Raw genomic sequence first — 20773 nt, forward strand, 5'->3', positions numbered from 1 at the left:
ATTGTGTCCTCATACATTATTGGCGCAGTTGCTCTAAACAGCCCCTCTTGGCGTCCAGGGTCCCGCGAGGATCTGCTAGCGCTGGGCGTCTTTTTTGCTGAAAGTGCATCATAGTCACAATGCAATGTGACTAGAACGCACCAGGACTGTGCTGATTAAATTTGCTACAGTATATGACACTTCTATATCTGTGTGCGATGGAGTCTCTGAATCTGCATATGAAGTGTTATGATGCTTGGCATCTACTGCCCAATCAGAGGGCTGATTTTCCCTTGAGGTAGAAGGTTAACCTGTGCTGATCAGGCCACAGCTAATGTGGGAGGGGGAGGGGGAGGGAGGGTCTCCATGCTGTAGGCCAGGCTTGTCCAACCCGCGGCCCGCGGGCCGCATGCGGCCCAAGTCGGCTAGTAATGCGGCCCAGGAGCTGCGCTGCAGCAGAGGGTTTTTTTGTTTTTTTTCCCGAGTACGGACACCACATGTGAGGCTGATCCGGCCCCAGCAAGTTGTCAGCACATCCTGATTGGATTGCTGCTGCTGGGACCAGCACCAGCTCACGCCCTCTCCGCTGTCAGTCACAGTGTAGCCCTCCTCCGCTGCATAGCGGCACACGTGACTGAGCAGCGCGAGAGTAGAGGAGCCCAGCAGAGAAGTTGGTTGTACAAGAACACGTGGAGCGGCGGACGGAGACGGAGGCAGCGCTGCAGGAACGGTAAGTATGTGTCTGTGCGTGTGTGTTTTTTTTTTACAGCTACAAGGGGCACAGTACATGGGCGCAGCTACAAGGGGCACAATACAAGGGGGCAGCTACAGTGCCACAACTACAAGGGGCACAGTACAAGGGGGCAGCTACAAGGGGGCAGCTACAGGGCCACAACTACAAGAGGCACAGTACAAGGGGGCATCTACAAGGGGGCAGCTACAGGGCCACAACTACAAGGGGCACAACTACAAGGGGCACAGTACAAGGGTGCAGCTACAGGGCAACAACTACAAGGGGCACAACTACAAGGGGCACAGTACAAGGGTGCAGCTACAGGGCAACAACTACAAGGGGCACAACTAGAAGGGGCACAGTACAAGGGGCACAGCTGCAGGGGCACAACTACAAGGGGCACAGTACAAGGGGGCAGCTACAAGGGGGCAGCTACAGGGCCACAACTACAAGAGGCACAGTACAAGGGGGCATCTACAAGGGGGCAGCTACAGGGCCACAACTACAAGGGGCACAACTACAAGGGGCACAGTACAAGGGTGCAGCTACAGGGCAACAACTACAAGGGGCACAACTAGAAGGGGCACAGTACAAGGGGCACAGCTGCAGGGGCACAACTACAAGGGGCACAGTAAAAGGGGGCAGCTACAAGGGACACAGTACAAGGGGTCAGCTACAGGGGCACAACTACAAGGGGCGCAGCTACAGGGGCACAGTACAAGGGGCACAGCTGCAGGGGCACAACTACAAGGGGCACAGTAAAAGGGGGCAGCTACAAGGGACACAGTACAAGGGGTCAGCTACAGGGGCACAACTACAAGGGGCGCAGCTACAAGGGCACAACTACAAGGGGCGCAGCTACAGGGGCGCAGCTACAAGGGGCGCAGCTACAGGGGCACAGCTACAAGGGGCGCAGCTACAGGGGCACAACTACAAGGGGCGCAGCTACAGGGGCGCAGCTACAGGGGCACAGCTACAAGGGGCGCAGCTACACGGGCACAGCTACAAGGGGCACAGTACAAGGGGCACAGTACAAGGGGCGCAGCTACAGGGGCACAGCTACAAGGGGCACAGTACAAGGGGCGCAGCTACAGGGGCACAACTACAAGGGACGCAGATACAGGGGCACAGCTACAAGGGGCGCAGCTACAGGGGCACAACTACAAGGGACGCAGCTACAGGGGCACAGCTACAAGTAAGTTTAATATGTTAACTATGTTTTCTATGGTTTTTTGGGATGATCAGGTATCGTTACTGTTATTTTATTTTATGTGCGGCCCAATCTAAATTTTCATCTTCTAATGTGGCCCAGGGAAGGTGAAAGGTTGGACACCCCTGCTGTAGGCCATCCTGTGCTTTTGTCACCAGCCAATCCTGGGCCAGATGCACGTTGGCTGCTTTATTTATTTACAGGGCACTAGGTTTTAGAATTAATGACTTTTTAAAAATATGGTTTTATGCATATGCTGGGTACGCAGCTGAGTAGGGCGCAGCATAGAGGAGGACGCCCTACACAGCTGCACCCGCGACACGTGTAATACCGGCCCTGATATGCCCTTTGTGACTGCAGCACCTGCCCGGAGACTCATCGAACAGGCAGGGGTGTTGGCGCCGCAGCGCTGTGTCCCCTCGGCAGTGCACCCAGCTACAGTCAATTGAAGAATCTAAAAATAAACTACCACTCCCAGAAGCCCTTGCTGCTGGAAGTAGTTTATTTTTAGATTCTTCACAGTACTGTACATGCAAAATAAACTACCACTCCCAGAAGCCCTTGCTGTCTGGCTGCTAGTACGGTAGTTTATTTTGAGATTCTTCATAGTACTTCATAGTACTGTAGCCAAGTGCGCTGCCAGACACGGAGCGGCGGCACCAATGCCACAACCTGCTCTGAGAGTCTCCGGACAGGGGCTGAACAGAGGTACTACTACAGTGGGAAAAATGTGTAAAGGGTACATTTACAGTGGGCAAAATGTGTAAGGGGCACTTCTACAGTAGGCAAAATGTGTAAGGGACACTACAACTGGGCTTTTCCCGTGAGACCACACCCATAAAATTTTTACGACACACGCAAGAGTACTTGGGGGGGCACCGAACTATATATTCGCTCGGGCCGGCCCTAGGTAGAAGTCCCCCAAGCAGGAACTAACATGGGTGCAGAGAGGGTGGCTGGCTACAAAATATCTGGGCCTGGGCCTGTCTGTAGTCTTCATGGGACCTGCCACTTAGGTGCAACCACGCTACTGCAGAATGTACAGTAGAGAGGGCTACAGTATTCACAACAGAGTGTGACCACGCCTCCACACACTTGGTCACACCCCCTAGTGCTGGGCCCAGGAGATCTCATGGGGGCCTTGCATGCTAAAAAAATAAATAAAAAAAATTAAGGCATAACGCTGTATTTTAAATTCGTGACATGCCAGGTATTTAATAACAGCTACACCTTGTCACTATGCATCTGTCAACGGGTAGTTAGAACATGGTAATAATTCTACAAATCTCTAGATGGCAAAACAAAATTATAAAAGCTATTTTTTTTTTCAGCAAAAAAAGTGCTCTCATTAAATTCGGGGGTACATAAAAATTGGTTTCGGTATATATTTGGGTCATTTAGGTGACTTTAAAAAAAAAGTGGAAAAATACTGACTACTCCAACCTGCAAGCCTAAAAACATTTGTCCCACTCATAACGTACCCCAATATACGTGTCCCATACCTTGAACCCTGAATTCCATCACTTTGCACTTTTTCAACCCAAAAATGACATGTCATTATTGGGCAGCTAAAAATAATTAAAACATCAAAGTACCTAATTAATCATTAGGGGGGGAAAGGGGCGCCCCAGGGGGTTCTGAGCCAAATACTGAAATTTTTACCTTAAAATAGAGATTTTCTCCTACTTTGCACCTGCTCAGAGTACTGCAGGTGAAGTTTAATTCACGGTAAAATTATCAACAATAAATTATTGTGGTTAATTGAATAGGGGTCTTTCACGATTTGCAGTAAAATTGCAGTTTTTCGCACACAAAAAAAAAAAGTTACTGCACGGAATACTCCCCTACATGTAATTAGAAATCTGCACATATACATGGAAATGCACAAATGGAAATACTCCCCTGGCGGGCAAAATTATACCGAATGGTAATTTTCGTTTTTAACGAGAGACTTATAATTAAACATTGCAATACTCATAAAGGCAATCACAATCCCATTTTTTTTGTTTCATAGCCTTTTAAAGTATACTTTAACAGGTGTAGTATGGTATGCCGGCAGCCGGGCTCCCGGCGACCAGCATACCGGCGCCGGGAGCCCGACCGCCGGCATACCGACAGCGTGGCGAGCACAAATGAGCCCCTTGCAGGCTTACTGCGCACGCCACGCTGCGGGCACGGTGGCGCGCTACGCTATTTATTCTCCCTCCAGGGGGGTCGTGGACCCCCACGAGGGAGAATATCTGTCGGTATGCCGGCTGTCGGGATTCCGGCGCCGGTATACTGTGCGCCGGTATTCCGTCAGTCGGCAACCTGAAGACCACCCACTTTAAAGGTACAATTTAAACAAAAAAGGGACATGATAATTCATCTGCCTTAGGTTGATAATGCTAATTAATCCCACTTTTTTGCACCAAAAACTCAAGTATGAAGTAAAGGAATGTATAATGAATTCTCTGAGTCAGGCAAGATTGATAAAAGCAAATTATACTTACCGATAATTTCATTTCTCCGAGGTACTTCATGGCAGCCCTTACTCTTGGGATTGTATCCCATTCCTAGACTTAGACAGGGAATCCTCTCAACACTTTAGGACCACCCACCTTGGGTATATAGCCCTGCTCCTCCCCTTCCTCCATTAGTCTTTTGAGTGTCTCCTGTGACCAGACTATATTTAAACTTCATTAAGGGAGGGTATATTGTAGGCTGCCATGAAGTACCTCGGAGAAATGAAATTATCGGTAAGTATAATTTGCTTTTTTCTCCTACACTACTTCATGGCAGCCCTTACTCTTGGGATATACCAACACTCAATATAGGGAGGGCAATAAAAAATACCACAGACATCTTGTCAATGCTGAAACTATAATTTGTTTAATTCAATGCTGCATCAAAGACACGTTTCCCAAAGTGTGCCTCCATAACATCCACCGCATAATGACTGGAGAATGTATGAATAGAAGACCATGTGGCTGTTGCACATATATCCCTCGCCGAAAGCCTTGCCTTCTTAGCCCAGGAAGCTGCCATGGCCCTGGTAGAGTGTGCCTTTAGCTGCTCCGGAACCTCTTGACCATTCTGTTTGTAAATAAACGCCAGGAGTTCTGTGATCCATCTGGAGATGGTCTGTTTCGTAGGTTTCTCACGCTTCCTTGCACCTGAATATAACACAAACAGGTGTTTCGTCTTACGGAACTCTTTCACTCTATTCAGATACACTGAAATTGCTCTGATTAGATCCAAACTATGCATTCTCTTTTCCTCCTCATTCTGCGGCTGTGGGTAGAATGATGGCAACACGATGTCTTGATTCAAATGGAAATCTGACACCACCTTAGGCAAAAATTCTGGATTAGTCCTTAAAACAAGTCTATCCGGAAGGAAATTAAGGTAGGGCTCCTCTGACCACAGGGCCTGTAGCTCTCCAACTCTTCTGGCCGACGTAATGGCTACCAGGAACACTACTTTCCAAGTTAGAAATTTAACTGAAACGTCCTGCAATGGCTCAAACGGAGACAACATTAATGAATTTAAAACTAAATTCAGATCCCACGGAGCGACCACCGACCTGAAGCGAGGTCTTATCCTTTTAATTGCCTGACAGAACTTCCTCACTAAGCTTTCATCAGATAATCTTCTCTCCAATAGAACACTCAGTGCTGCTATCTGGACCTTGATGGTAGATACCGCCAGCCCCTTCTCAAATCCATCAAACAAGAATTGAAGGACCTGCGATGTCTCTGCTTCCTGCGGGTTAAATCTTGAGCCCGACCAGGAAATGAAAGTTTTCCAGACTCTATAGTAGATCTTAGAGGATACCTTCTTTCTCGACTGAATCAACAAATTAACAACTTGCTCAGACAACCCTTTATCTCTCAATAATTGCCGTTCAATTTCCATGCCGTCAAATGCAGTTGTCGCAAATTCGGGTGCAGCAATGGACCCTGATGCAACAGATCCGTTATTAGCGGCAACGTCAAAGGTTCCCCTGCTGCCATCCTCAGTACTGAAGGAAACCACGCTCTCTTTGGCCAATATGGAAGAACTATTATGACCTGCGCCCTCTCTTCTCTGATCTTCCTTAGAATACGTACAATCATTGGAAACGGAGGAAAAACATATGCTAGTCTGAACCCCCATGGGAGAGAGAAGACATCCACCCCGCTTGATCCTGGGAGATGATATCGGGAGAAGAACAGAGGAACTTTCGTATTGACGTGTGTGGCCATCAGATCCACCTGTGGCTGGCCGAACCTTTGTACAATCTGATTGAACACTGCGTCGTTCAATTCCCACTCTCCCGGTAACACCTCTTGTCTGCTGAGGAAATCTGCCACATAATTGTCTACTCCGGGAACATGTAGTGCTGATAGGGATTCTAGATGACGTTCCGCCCAATGAAGTATGTTTGACACCTCTTCCATTAATACATGACTTCTGGTGCCTCCTTGCCGATTGAGATAGGCTACCACTGCCACATTGTCTGAAAATATCCTGAGATGTTTCCCCTGTAACTGCTTCTGGAAATATTTCATCGCATTCCACACAGCTCTCATTTCCCTGTGGTTTGAGGATAATCTTCTCTCCTGGTGGTTCCACCTTCCTTGGCAGTTCTGTTGCAACAAGTGCGCCCCCCAACCGACTGCACTCGCATCTGTTGTTAGAATGAGGAAGTGACGATCCGACAGAGTCGTCTTCCTGTCGACCAGTTCTGTTTCCATCCACCAGTCTAGAGAACGTTTTGCCCCTTGACTTAACCCTATGCGATGATTCAGGGAATAACGTCTCCGACAATAGCCTAGTATCTCTAGCTGAAGGCCCCTCATCCGCCATCTCGCCCATGGGACCACGTCTATGGAGGAGGCCATCATACCCAAAAGACTCATCCCCTGACGCAGAGTCACACTGTTGCATTCCCTTAGTAAGGAAGCCAGACTCCGAATCTTCGAGCATCTTTCTTCTGACAGACCTATTGTATAATTGGCAGTATCCACCTGTACTCCGAGAAACTGAATTTCTTGTCTTGGTTCTAGTTGACTTTTCTTCCAATTTATTAACCAGCCATGTTCTTGTAGGATCTGCAGCGTCACTTCTAACGCCATCTTTACTTCCTGTTTTGACTCTCCGCACACTAGTAGATCGTCTAGATATGCCCAAATTGCAATTCTTTGACCTCTTATTACAGTTACCAGTGCTGACAGCACCTTGGTAAATATCCTTGGAGACGACTTCAGACCGAAAGGGAGGCATGTAAACTGAAAATGCTTGCCCATGACCGAAAACCTCAGGTATCTTCTGTGCCGCGTGTGTACCGGCACATGAAAGTAAGCATCCTCTAGGTCTATGGACGCTAGGAAATCCTCCTTCCTTACCCCTGACAGAATGGATTTCATCGTCTCCATACGAAATTTTATCGTCTTCACATAATCGTTGAGCTGTCTGAGATCTAGTATGGTTCTGAAATCTCCCGACGCCTTTCTTATCAGAAAAATTCTGGAATAAAATCCCCTCTTTCTTTCTGAAGGCGGAACAGGCTCTACCGCATTCACCTGGATCAATTTTTCCAAACTGTCTTCCAGAGCCTTTAGTTCCAGACTCGCAGCTGGGCTTCTTGAACTCACAAATTTGTCCCTCTTTGGAACTTCGGAAAACTCTATCCGGTATCCCTGAGATATCACATCCAGTACCCAAGTGTCCTGAATTGAATACTGCCAGAGACTGGCAAACTTCTGGAGCCTGGCTCCCACCGGAAAGGATACCAGAACTCCGCGACAGTCATTGTCTCCGTCCACCTCTCCTATAGGCCTGGCGAAAGGACTGCCTATTCGTCCCTGAGGAATACCTTCCCATATAAGCTCGCCCCGGCCTATAACTTCTCGCTTCCTTAAATTGTTGTTTAGAAGAAGGAAACGGAAATTTATTCCTCTTGTCCTGAGGCAGCCTCGCTGACTTACCCCCTGACATCTTTTGTATAATAGCCTCAAGCTTATTTCCAAATAATAGGGAACCCTCATACGGTAATGACACCAACCGGTTCTTGGAATGCATATCCGCCGACCATGATCTAAGCCACAAAGCTCTTCTAGCCATAACGCCTGCCGCCATGGATTTCGCTGCGAAATCTAACACATCCAAAGAAGCTTCGCACAGATACTCTATGCCCTTGAGCATAATACCCAGGCTTCTCTGCAAATATTGCCTTGAGATTTTCTCTTCAATATCTGTGGACAACACTGATCCCCAAACTCTCAAAGCTCTGGAAACAGATGCCACAGCCACACCGGACCTTAAGGATACTGCCGAGGACATATGTAATTTCTTTAGCGCACTCTCCATACGCTTATCCATGCCATCCCTAAGGACAGCTCCGTCCTCTAACAGAATCGTAGTTTTAGACACCATTTCTGCTACTGCCGCATCTATCTTAGGCACCGTGCACCAGCCCAGAAATTGCTCATCTTCTACTGGAAACATCCGATCCACTCGTTTAATACTTCCAAGTCTCTTATCTATGTTTTGCCACTCCTTAGACACTACATCCTTCAATGCTCTGTGAACCGGAAAGTATCTGCTCCTTTTGGACTTATCTCCAAACAAGACATCCTTATCTTCATCTCCTTTATCCTTTTGCCTATAGTTCATGGTCTTAAATATATTCTTTAAGAGACTGTCAACGAGATCCAAATTAAACTCTCTGACTTCCTCCTTCTCTTCTGACCCAGAACTAGAGGAAACTTGATAATCAGCATACAAAGAGGCTGACTCGTCCTGAGAGTCAATACTAGCAAGGGATCTAGACCTCTTATTTCCCTGCAAATCAGCCAGCTGTTCTCTCGTAACAAAAGACCTCTTCATCCAGTCCTTCAATTGCTGAATCTGACTGGTTTGACTGGCCTGCTGAATGTCACTCTGTATACAGTCCTCACAGAACTTCACGTTCTCAGTAGAAGAAAAGATCTTATCACATGCTGCACACTGTATATCCATATGCCTCTTCTTGCATAGCCTCTTCTTAGGAGGAGACACACTAAAAAATGAACAGCAGTAGTACTACATTAAAATCCTAACCACGCAGAAAATCAAAAAACCATATCCTCTATGAGGACTTACCTCTTCCGGGCACTCATCGGCTTATGGGGAGAAGGCTCTCTATCCATCCTGCTGGTAAGCATACACCTGCCCAGCTCATAGGAGATTCTCACTCCTAGTGTGCAGCGCCATATTTAAGCTCCAAAGGATCATAGAGAGCGGCGCTGAGCAGACCGTCCCAGCTACAGGACGGCCGCCCCAGCACTTCCGCCTGCCAACCGCCGCACGCTGTCTTTCACAGCGCTTCCGCCCGCCAGCCGCACTTCCCCTTCGCCTCGCTGCCCTTCCGGCCACCCGCACTTCCGGTCTCGCCGGAGATACAGGCGCTGCGGCTAGTGGAGCAAAGCACCCGGGGAGACGGCTTCAGACAGCGGCACTAGGGAGAGGGACCAGCAGCAAAACAGCGGGCGGACACCTTAAGCTGAACAGCGGGGACTTACAATCGCCCCAAACACACTCTGCCTTCTCCAGGGAGCCACCCTCTTCCAGTACGGCTACACAGAGGCGTATTACTGGGAATAGAGGTAAACAGTTCTCAAAAATCAAACACATAATCCCCTGTCAAGCTAGGAGACAGGAAAAAGACTAATGGAGGAAGGGGAGGAGCAGGGCTATATACCCAAGGTGGGTGGTCCTAAAGTGTTGAGAGGATTCCCTGTCTAAGTCTAGGAATGGGATACAATCCCAAGAGTAAGGGCTGCCATGAAGTAGTGTAGGAGAAAAAACATTTTGTACTGGAATCTCCATATTTTAATTGACAAAGGGTCAAAATTTCAAAGTGATAAGTGGATTAGGCATTGAGATGTAATTTTTTTTCAAGATACACCTCAGAAAAAACGAAGCATCAGGAGTGGCATTTCACAGCAATTTTTTGAAACTTTGACCCCCTATATCGCGAAAACTGGGAGGCGGAGAGAAGAAAAATTTGGCATGGGTTAGTAGCTACATGGTTATATTAAGTGTGCAAAGTATCATGAAAATCTGGGTCGGTGGGTGTCATGCCTGGGTGAACTGACATGGAATGACCAATGTATGAATTTCCTATAAGAGATTTTCTCTAACACCCGCAGGCCAGTACAGGGAACTCAATGACTTAATAATCAGCTTTTGCTGATCAACCTACATACATGTATGATTACAATGTTTAAATCAAGCACCACAATGACCAGCTTCTTCTGAAAATCATGGATCATAACTGGACACAGAGAAATATTCTATTAACTATTTATACATTACCTGCATGAGTTTGGTGTCATGTCCCGTGTATACAACAATGCCCAAAACCCACTGAGTATTCCTGATCTGAGCTCCTCTTAACAAGATCTGGTCAGGTCCAATAGCAACTGGACTAAAACAAAAAGCAGATTTGTGGACTTAGACGAGAGAAGCTTGCTTGTATGCTTCATACATGTAGAATTAGGTTATTTAGGTTAGATTGAAACACTGCAACTGTCATCCCAAAATAAAGAGAAGGCACAAAGAAGGAGAATTACTAAGCAACAGTAATGTGGCCACTGTGCAAACTCCCACCCATTGCTTCAGGGTGTCAACCTGGTGGCTTGGAGGCTGGAAATTCAAGCCACGTGATGTGTGACGTTTGCCCAGCCCTGAATTGCATGAGGTTTATAGCAAACTACAAGAAACATGGCAGGTTATTTAGGCATGGTTCTGACAGGAAAGACAGCATGCAGTTTCAGCTATGGGGTTATAGCGTTAAGCAGCAGTTAGGATTAGGTTAGGGTTAGGCAGCAGTCAGGTTAGGTGAGGGTTAGGCTGCAGTTATGATTAGGTTAGGTTAAGGCTGCAGTTAGAATTAGGTTAGGGCAGTAGGCTGCAGTTAGGGTTAGGTTAGAGTTAGGCTGCAGTTAGGGTTAGGCTGGTTAGCATTAGGTTAGAGTTAGTCTGCAGTTAGGGATAGATTAGGGTTAGGCTGCGGTTAAGGTTAGGCTTCAGGTAGGATTCAGGTTAGGCTAAAGTTAGGGTTAGATTAGATTTATTCTGCAGTTAGGGTTAAGTTAGGGTTAGGCTGCAGTTTGGGTTAGGTTACAATAATACTGCAGTTATTGTTAGGGTTAGTCTGCAGTTAGTGTTAGGTTAGAGTTAGTTCGCAGTTAGGGTTAGGCTTCAGTTATGGTAAGGTTAGGGTTAGTCTGCAGTTAGGGTTAGGCTGCAGGGTTAGGGTTAGATGAAAAGTGCATTCAAAAATCGTATTGCCAACATGCCGACTGTCACCATTCACAATGTCAATAATAATGGCTGATTCTGAGTTGCTGTAGTTGCGTTCAGTCGTGGAAACCCGGTTTACTTATGCTAATGTGAAAATCCATTCAACTAAGACGTGTGCAAGCGGCAAGCTGTCGCTCACTGATATTATACTGGCAACTTTTTGAAAAGACAGATCTGGCCAAGTTGCATCCGACTGGCACATGCAAAAATGAGTAAAGTTGCTTCTGCACATGCGCTGTATACAAACCATTGTCATTTGCGTCCATGCAGGGAGATCTGTGAGACTCAGAAAAAGACCCTGTCAGTGTCAACATTGTGAACGTCAGCAATCTGTACATGTCGACATGTAGAATGTTAACTTATTATGTCACACCTTTTGATAATGAGGTAATAAGAATGTATTAATAAGTGGGACAATGTTTACTATTTTATGGTATGGTATAATTTATAGAGCTATCCTGTGGCACAGAGGTGTGAGTGAATGCGGGCACTGTTACTTCCACAAGTATACATTTTAATTAGACTCACTCTGCAGTGGAGCGATTTTTACTTCTGTGCATGCGTCCAGATAGTGTGCACACAGAGTCAGAGCTGTACAGAAAAAATATGTGATTTGCGCACACAGGGCCCGATTCAGAATGGAACACAGGTATGACTGCGTTTGCATGCTGGGGCCATTAGAAGTGTACGCACGCGCTGAAGCTGCACTGCACGCGCACACACTGTGAGATGCGACTACATCTTACATCTGCAAATGCCTCTGCATGATTGACAGTTGGGGGTGGAGGCGCGTTGGGGGTGGCGCAGTCTGGACAAGGCAGACGTGTCCGTACCGTTTGTTGGGCGGGAGGGGGCATCACCTGGACAACGCAGGCGTGTCCAGACCGTTTGTGGGGAGGGCCGCGGCGGCTGCGTGATGTCACACGCAGACGCTGCGACCCGAAACATGGCGTGCCTGCCTTTGCAGTTAGGCTGCGTAGTCAGATGGCAACCCTAAACATGCAAAAGTATAGCCGCCATGCGATACTTTCGCATGTGTGCAGGGGGGCATTGCCTGGCATGCGGGGCTGACTTGCCCGGTGCTGTGCGTCCCCATGCATGTCAGAGTAATGAATTGTAGAAGTGCGATTTTTCGCACATCTACGATCCATGCTGAATTAGGCCCACAGAAAGCAGCAGATATGGTCTGTATTATAAGTAGGTCACCTATCCTACATAAAGAACAATGCAATAATAAAAAATGTAATACAGATGTGTCACTTACATCTAGCCAGGCCCGGCGCTACCCGCTCAGCGAAGGGATGCAATGCAGGGAGGCGCTGGGACGGATAGGCGCTTCCCCTGCTCTGCATCCCTTCCCTGCTGCGCCGTCCTGTCCCCTCTCCTGCTGCTGCCAGTGCTGTGTCCAGTAGCGGATCTTGCCACGGGCAAGCAGGACTTTTGCCCGGGGCGCCGCCTACCGGAGGGCGCCGGCACCATCCAGAGGGCGCCACACCATGGCAAGATCCGCTACTGTGCCCCGCGCTGTGTCCGCTGTGCCCCACCGCTGTGTCCGCTGTGTCCCCCGCTGTGAAGGGAACTAGACGCTACCCGTCTAGTTTCCCTTCGTGGAGAGGACCTTTGCTGTGTGGTGCGCAATGACATCATCGCGCACCGCACAGCATTGTGGGACTGACAGACGCTGGGGGTTATAATTGACCTTTAGTGTCTGTCTATGCTGTGCTATGGGAGAGATGTCATGACATCTCTCCCATAGATCCGAGGAGAGGAGCGGCGCCGGCGGAGGTCTGCAGCGGTCGGGAATCAGGAGCGGGGATAGTAAGTATAATTTTTTTTTGTGTAAGCGGCGCTACTCCTACAGGGGGCACAAATGGGGGCACAACTCTACAGGGGGCATAACTGACCACGCCCCCTGTATGAAGCCACGCCCCTATTTTCCGCCCGGGGCGCTAAAAGGGCTAGAACCGGCCCTGGCTGTGTCTGTCACTGTATGACAGGCACTGGCAGCGGGCACCTGCAGCATGAAAAGCCTCCTCCCTCCCCTCCCCTCCCCTCACCTGTGCTGTGTGACAGCGCCGAGTACGGGACAGAAGGGGGCGGAGCTACACGGGACGGAAAGGGGGCGTGGCTAAACGGTCCAGAAGGGGCGGAGCTACACGGACCAGGCTGCTGTACAGAGGGAGACTAGCTTAGGTAAGTGGAGGGTGAGAGAGAAGTGTGTGTGTGGATATGGTTGGTGTGTATGTGTGTGTATATATGTGTGAATTGTGTGTGTGTGTGTGTGTGTGTGTGTGTGTGTGTGTGTGTGTGTGTGTGTGTGTGTGTGTGTGTGTGTGTGAGGTATGTCTGTGCGCGCGCTTTATGGACGCTACTACTGGGGGGGCATTACGTATAACGACGCTACTACTGGGGGGGGCATTACATGTAAGAACGCTACTACTACTGGGGGGGGCATTACGTATAAGGACGCTACTACTACTGTGGGGGGCATTACGTATAAGGACGCTACTACTATGGGGGGGCATTACGTATAAGGACGCTACTACTACTGGGGGGGGCATTATGTATAAGGACGCTACTACTACTGGGGAGGGGCATTACGTATAAGGACGCTACTACTACAGGGGTGCACTACGTATAAGGACGCTACTACTACAGGGGGGGGGGGCATTACGTATAAGGACGATACTACTACTGGGGTGCACTACGTATAAGGACGCTACTACTACTGGGGGAGCATTACGTATAAGGACGATACTACTACTTGGGGGCATTATGTATAAGGACGCTACTATTACTGGGAGGGCATTACGTATAACAATGCTACTACTGGGGGGAGGGCATTACGTATAAGGATGCTACTACTGCGCTGAGCATTATGTATAAGGACGGTACTACTACTGGGGGCGCATTACGTATAAGAACGCTACTACTACTGGGAGGGCATTACGTATAAGGACGCTACTACTACTGGGGGGACATTACGTATAAGGACGCTACTACTACTGGGGGTGCACTACGTATAAGGACACTACTACTACTGGGGGGGCATTACGTATAAGGGCGCTACTACTTCTAGGGGGGAATTACGTATAAGGACGCTTCTACTACTGGGGGTGCACTGCGTATAAGGACGCTACTACTACTGGGGGGTATTACGTATAAGGACGCGTCTACTACTGGGGGTGCACTACGTATAAGGACGCTACTACTACTGGGGGGCATTATGTATAAGGATGCTACTACTACTGGGGGGCATTATGTATAAGGACACCTACTACGGGAGGGGGCATTATGTATAAGGATGCTACTACTACTGGGGGGCATTATGTATAAGGATACTACTATTACTGGGGTGCATTACATATAAGGACGCTACTACTATGGGTGGGGCATTACGTATAAGATTAATAAGATTGTGCTACATTGTGGCGTAATTTTAAATGGGGGTACTATTGTGTGGCCATGCCCCTTACTTGTGAGACCACACCCCTTTTCCAGGCGCGCACCAAAGGAATATGGGAGGGCGCAAATTTATAGTTTGCAGGGGGGCGCCGAACACCCTAGCACCGGCCCTGCAGCTAGCCTCCCTGCACTTTAAACAGCCCTTCTAGTCATCCCATGCTGTGGCGTGACTCGGTAGCGCTGACAGTCTTTACGTGCGACTTTACATAAAAATGCATCTTATTCGCAAAATGATGTGAATAGGATGCACAAGCAGCTTATGATGATTAAAATGATATGTGGCATGTCTAGATTCTCTGCACAACCGTAGACTTATCTGCATACGAAATGTTATGTTACAGTGTTTTCTAGGAAACATAGCATTTCATATACACATAGAGCTGCAGACGCACAGAGAATATAGGCATGCAGCATATCTTTTTAATCAGCAGAGTCTGCTTATGCGTCCTATTTATTCACATGGCGAATTTTAGGCCAAAAACGGAAAGAAAAAAAATAGACACCTGGTGCTAACGGAGTTGCACGGGACCTCTCAGCTCACTAACGCCAGGCATCTCCCGTTGCGTGGCGTATTAAGGCGAATGGGCATACCCAACTCACAGTTCTAAACGTATATGGACTTGCATAAAGGTATCTTTTCGGATTTTTCTTAGAACTTTCAAGCTCCATCTGGATTACAGGGTTCATATTTTTATTCTTTATATGTACCGTGGAACGGTGAGTTGGGTACGCCTATTTGCCTTATGTCCCCCTTTGGATGTCATCCTATATATCTGGTGTGGTCAGACAGTGATAATTCTTAGTAAAAGAAACCTTTATGAGTGGACTCCACCATATTGCTGTGTGAGTAGTACGGTACCGGTATGCCACCCCATTATCTAGTGAACCAGGTGTAGGACATAGTCACTGTTGATGTATTTGGACCTCATGCACTAGAGGTGTACCACATTTGACATACACTATTTTCTTTATTGTCCTTTTTTCTTCTATGAACCTTGGAATCAAGCAAAAGTTGATTCCAGCAGAACAATATACCAAGAGAAAACCATATAGAAATGAGATGCATACATAGCCAGATCTGTATTCATCTCTTCACATGCTGGGGGCCATCCAGCACAGGGCAAGGCCGCCCAGCATGTGTGATGTCACGCAACCGCCCTGAAAACAGTCCCGGCCCCCGTTCGGAATGCCCCAATCCCCACTCTGACACCCCTACAAGAGAGATGGTCCGTCTTATGCACGTGTTATGGGGAGTGTTGATGAAAGCTGTTGCTTATAGAAAGGCTCAGCTGCTCACACAGGAGGCCAAACTTGGACGGAGAAACTGCACCGGCAATAGGGTGGTGCATGTTTCGATGGTGCAAAAGATGGTGCGTCTATAGAAGCACTAATTGGTATTTCAGCACCTACGGACGGCGACAGTGAGCGTCTCTAGTGGTATTTGCAGAAGGAAGATCGCCAATAGACAGCTGTGTCCAAATCTGAATCAGTCCAATACGTGCACAGGAGAATATGCCACATACAGCTTTATGTTATCCTTTGGGTTAGCTATAAACATAACATTTAAGCTCAAGGTTCCGTTGGAGCCTCATGGGATGTGACTGGTACTAATAATGTCTTGCAACATGCAGAGAAGCATATCACATGATTTTACAATATTTGCTTGTAATTTCCCGAAAATGCATCTTAGTCGCAATCAAATGCGACTAAGACGCACGATCAAAATGTGTTAATTAATTTGATATATAACACTTGTATATCTGTGTGCAACTGAGCCTCTGAGTCTGTATATGAAGTGCTACAAGTGGCACAGCTTTTTTCCAAGTTCTGTTCTGCTCCGTGGGCCTAATTCTGAGTTGATCGCAGCAGCAATTTTGTTAGCAATTGGGCAAAACCATTTGCACTGCAGGGGGGGGGGGGGCAGATATAACATGTGCAGAGAGAGTTAAATTTGGGTGGGGTGTATTCAAACTGAAATCTAAATTGCAGTGTAAAAATAAAGCAGCCAGTATTTACCCTGCACAGAAACAAAATAACCCACCCAAATCTAACTCTCTCTCAAATGTTATATCTGCCTCCCCTGCAGTGCACATGGTTTTGCCCAACTGCTAAAAAATTTCCTGCTGTGATCAACTTGGAATTACCCCCAGTATACAGACTCTGTCACACACAATATACAAGTGTCATATCACATTAATCAGTAAAGTCGCACGTCCTAGTCACATTGCGACTACAGTGGCGCACCCAGGGGGGGTTTCCGAGCACCCAGAAACCCCCCTCCAGCTTTTTTAGCTGCATGAGTATTATTAATGGCTGTCTAGCATCCTCTGCAGCCTGATGTCTTCCTGGTGGCGCTTGTAAGTGCAATAAAAGTTTATTTTAATTACAGTACATATATATCCATGTGCATACATATATACACATGCATGTACATACATATAAACACACACACACATATGATATATATACGTGTATATATACGTGTACTGTATGTGTGTATATATATATATATATATATATATATATGTATGCATGTTTAATATGCTATGTATATGTGTGTGTGTGTGTGTGTGTGTGTGTGTGTGTGTGTGTGTGTGTGTGTGTGTGTGTGTATATATATATATATACACACACACGGTATATATATATATGTGTAGATATATATATATATATACACATACATACATACACACACACTAGTTTTACGGACCCAGCATATACTGGGTCACCTCAGTCCCCACCCCCGTGATTGGCTCCACCCAGTTCTGGAAACCCCCCCATGCAAATCCTGCGTTTGCCACTGGACTAAGACACTTTTTTTTATAAAATGACACACAACGTTAGCAGAGCTGCACTGGACCTGGCGGTTCACTCACATCAGGCATGGGGTATTGAGGCTAGATGTATGAGAGCGCATCTGTAACAATAATCTAAAGGCGAACCATTGCGGGGGGGGGGGGGGGGGATTACTGGATTCTGGGGAAGAAAACGCAGATAGTGGAACTGTATTAATTATTGACGGACAGCCTGAAGGCTTATCATATTTTTTGCAAAATATATGTAACCAAGTTCTCTAAATTTTTTATTATCATATAGTGTACAGGTCTTGTTACTAATAGCCCTTAGGGTGCATGGAAAAAAAAAACCTTTGTTTTTATGTTTTATTCTTGTCTGGACAGCACAATCACAGAAGCTATTTTAGTCTTGAAACAGGATTATTCTATATATTTATCCCTTTATATTTACATTAGACATTTTGAAAGAATTTTAATTTAGAAGCATTGTGCTCTCCATTAGGGAACTGGCTGATCTATCATCAGTAGAGCAGATGGCAACCGATATATGACAGCGGCAGAGCTGGCGATTCATGCATGTTTGCAGCAAGCTATTGAGCAGGCAAAAGCCACAACTGACCTGTTACCCTCCAAGTACAGGTTTCCAGTAAAATCATACAGATGCCTATTGGGTCCTTCACACTCAATTCTTCCATTCATTTTGACCAAATCCTCATGGGTTTGAAGATTTGAGGTTGCTGGCAAACCCTAATGATAAAATAACAAAAACAAAACAAACCAAAGCTGTGATTGTGGCAGAACATTAAAGCATAAACCATTATGGCAGACGTGACTATACGGAGTAAAGAGATCAGAATGCATGGTGAGGTCATATTGCATGTTTACTACCATCTCCAGCAGTATAGGATCTAGTTCTCTCTGATTAGTAATAGTGGCCCAGTTGATGCACAGAGAAGACAATAGAGCAATATAAGTTTCCTGCTATCATTTGGAACAATGGTCAGTGGACAATGAAATGGAACATCAAAGACTGCCACGTTTACACTTCTGGTGAAATGTATCAATTGGTGGTCTTAATTGCGGGTTTAAAATCGCCACATAGTCTGTTCACTTAAAAAAAAATTCTATAGTGTACTATATACTGTATAGTGCAGTGGTTATTATATTACTTATCCTTAAGTCACTTTAGATGTAGAAGAGGGTAGGCTTACACTTATCTAAGCGAGATATTGCCTTGTGTATTAGGTATTATAAGGACATCGAGGAGCCACATGACTCGAATACACATTCATTAAAATAATTCTGGAACATGAAGACTAATGTGACATATCAGCCTTCATTCTGCCACCTCCCGATTTGTGTCACTGACCCTACTTAGGCTCAGTTGCTGGTATATGACCAACTCACTGGTAATGTCATGTAGGTCCTACGAGAAACAATTCCACATCCACAATGAATATGTGCTGGGTGCTGCTCATTTTAACCTCGCCATTAGTCATTGTGAAATATAATAAATGCCAATGTTTATGCTCATTATATACAACTCCCCTCTGCTCAGTTAATTTATCGCGTTATTACAGGCAGATATGTAGATGTTGTTATAATTTTCTTAAAAATTGGCAGAGCGTTCTGCAATGAATCATGATGAAAGATAGAGTCTGCTCTCAACTCGCTCCCACACTGGATGTGAAATCCTATATTCCCGGAGGGGACACAAGATATATTTGTCAGGTTTATTGTTTGTCAGAATGCAGGAAAATTACATTGTATGTACTCATGTAGCCGGATTTGTGTATTGATTATAGAGGCTGACAACGGGCTTGTTTTATGATGCAAGAATTAGGGAGAGATTAAAATCATGGGCTTTTCAATGCTTTACAATAATATCTATAATAATAATAATAATAATACTACACTATAATGATAATATGTATGGCCTGTATCCCCAAATTTAAGGTACGTTTTCACAACAAGAATAAAAGAAACACTAGCAGTTAATATTGCGCCTACACATTTACGTCTATGTTTTTCCACCGGCTGGGTTGAAACACACAAATATAAATAGGGATGGAGTAAAGAGTGAAGGGATGGATGGGTGAACTCACTAGTGCTAGAAAAATTAGTCACATTATAAATCACATGGGCGGTGGGGGATGTAATAGGTTATATACTAACACTCCCCAAACACCTTCTGCTTCCCTTTCCCTTGAGAAAACAATTTAAACTGAATTTAAACTCCTCACACCCACCTATACAGCCCTCGGGTGTGGATCATTAGATCGACAGTGTCTAGGTCGACAATGTTTAGGTCGACCACTATAGGTCGACAGTCACTAGGTCGACAGGGTCAGAAGGTCGACATGGTCAGAAGGTTGACATGTTCTAGGTCGACAGGTCAAAAGGTCGACATGAGTTTTTTATGTTTTTTTGGTGTCGTTTTCTTCGTAGAGTGACCAGGAACCCCAATTAGTGCACCGTGTCCCCTTGCATGGCTCGCCATGCTTCGGGCAAGGTGCCTCGCTCCGCTGACGCTTCGCTCGGCACAGATTACCGTTCCAATCGTAGTCCACGTGGATCGTTATGAAAAAGTAAAAAAAAATTAAAACAAAAATTTGAAAAACCATGTCGACTTTTTGACCTGTCGACCTAGAACATGTCGACCTTCTGACCCTGTCGACCTTCTGACCCTGTCGACCTAGTGACTGTCGACCTAAAGTGGTCGACCTAAACATTGTCGACCTAGACACTGTCTATCTTCAGACCGGATCCCACAGCCCTCACCAAATCCACTCCCCTTTATCTCCCTTCATACTCCCAGCTGCCCCCTGCCAATGACTGCCACCTCTCCTCCCAACTAATTATCTCTGTCCACTCCTACCTTCAATATTTTGCCCATGTTGGTCTCTACCACTGAATCTCTCTCCCTCTCCCAATTAGACTCTACACTTCTCTCCAAAGCTTCAAACGAGCTCTCTAAACCCACTTCTTTACTAATGCCTTCCAGCTTTCATTCTAACTCCATGCTCCTCCCTGTCTCGGCCCTGTGTCACCTGTCTGTCTCTCCCCACTAGACTGTGAGCTCTCATGGGCAGGGCTCTCTTCCCTCTGTGCTCCTCCCCTGCTCACACCAAGACCAAACCTTTAGGCTTAACAGGCAGCTCTGTGGGTACTGTGACTGCATATGAAACAATAATTATATAGTTTGTATCCCATGTTCTGCAATGTTGCAATGTAAGTAGTTTGTATTTTTGTCCTCTTGTTTTGTGTGCACTGTTGATG

At 46.4% G+C, this 20773-nt stretch overlaps 1 protein-coding gene across 1 annotated transcript in view; it reads right to left on the reverse strand.

Annotated features, from left to right (window-relative positions):
• Window positions 1-20773, reverse strand: part of ATP8A2 (ATPase phospholipid transporting 8A2) — a 1320460-nt gene that overhangs the window by 922034 nt on the left and 377653 nt on the right. Inside the window, exons 9-10 of the mRNA XM_063951698.1 lie at window positions 18114-18241; window positions 10245-10356 (exon numbers count right to left, since the gene is read on the reverse strand). Coding sequence (XP_063807768.1) covers window positions 10245-10356; window positions 18114-18241 — 240 coding nt within the window. The remainder of the gene's footprint in view (window positions 1-10244; window positions 10357-18113; window positions 18242-20773) is intronic.

The sequence above is a fragment of the Pseudophryne corroboree genome, chromosome 2 (assembly GCF_028390025.1).
Source record: "Pseudophryne corroboree isolate aPseCor3 chromosome 2, aPseCor3.hap2, whole genome shotgun sequence".
NCBI classification, from domain to species: domain Eukaryota; kingdom Metazoa; phylum Chordata; class Amphibia; order Anura; family Myobatrachidae; genus Pseudophryne; species Pseudophryne corroboree.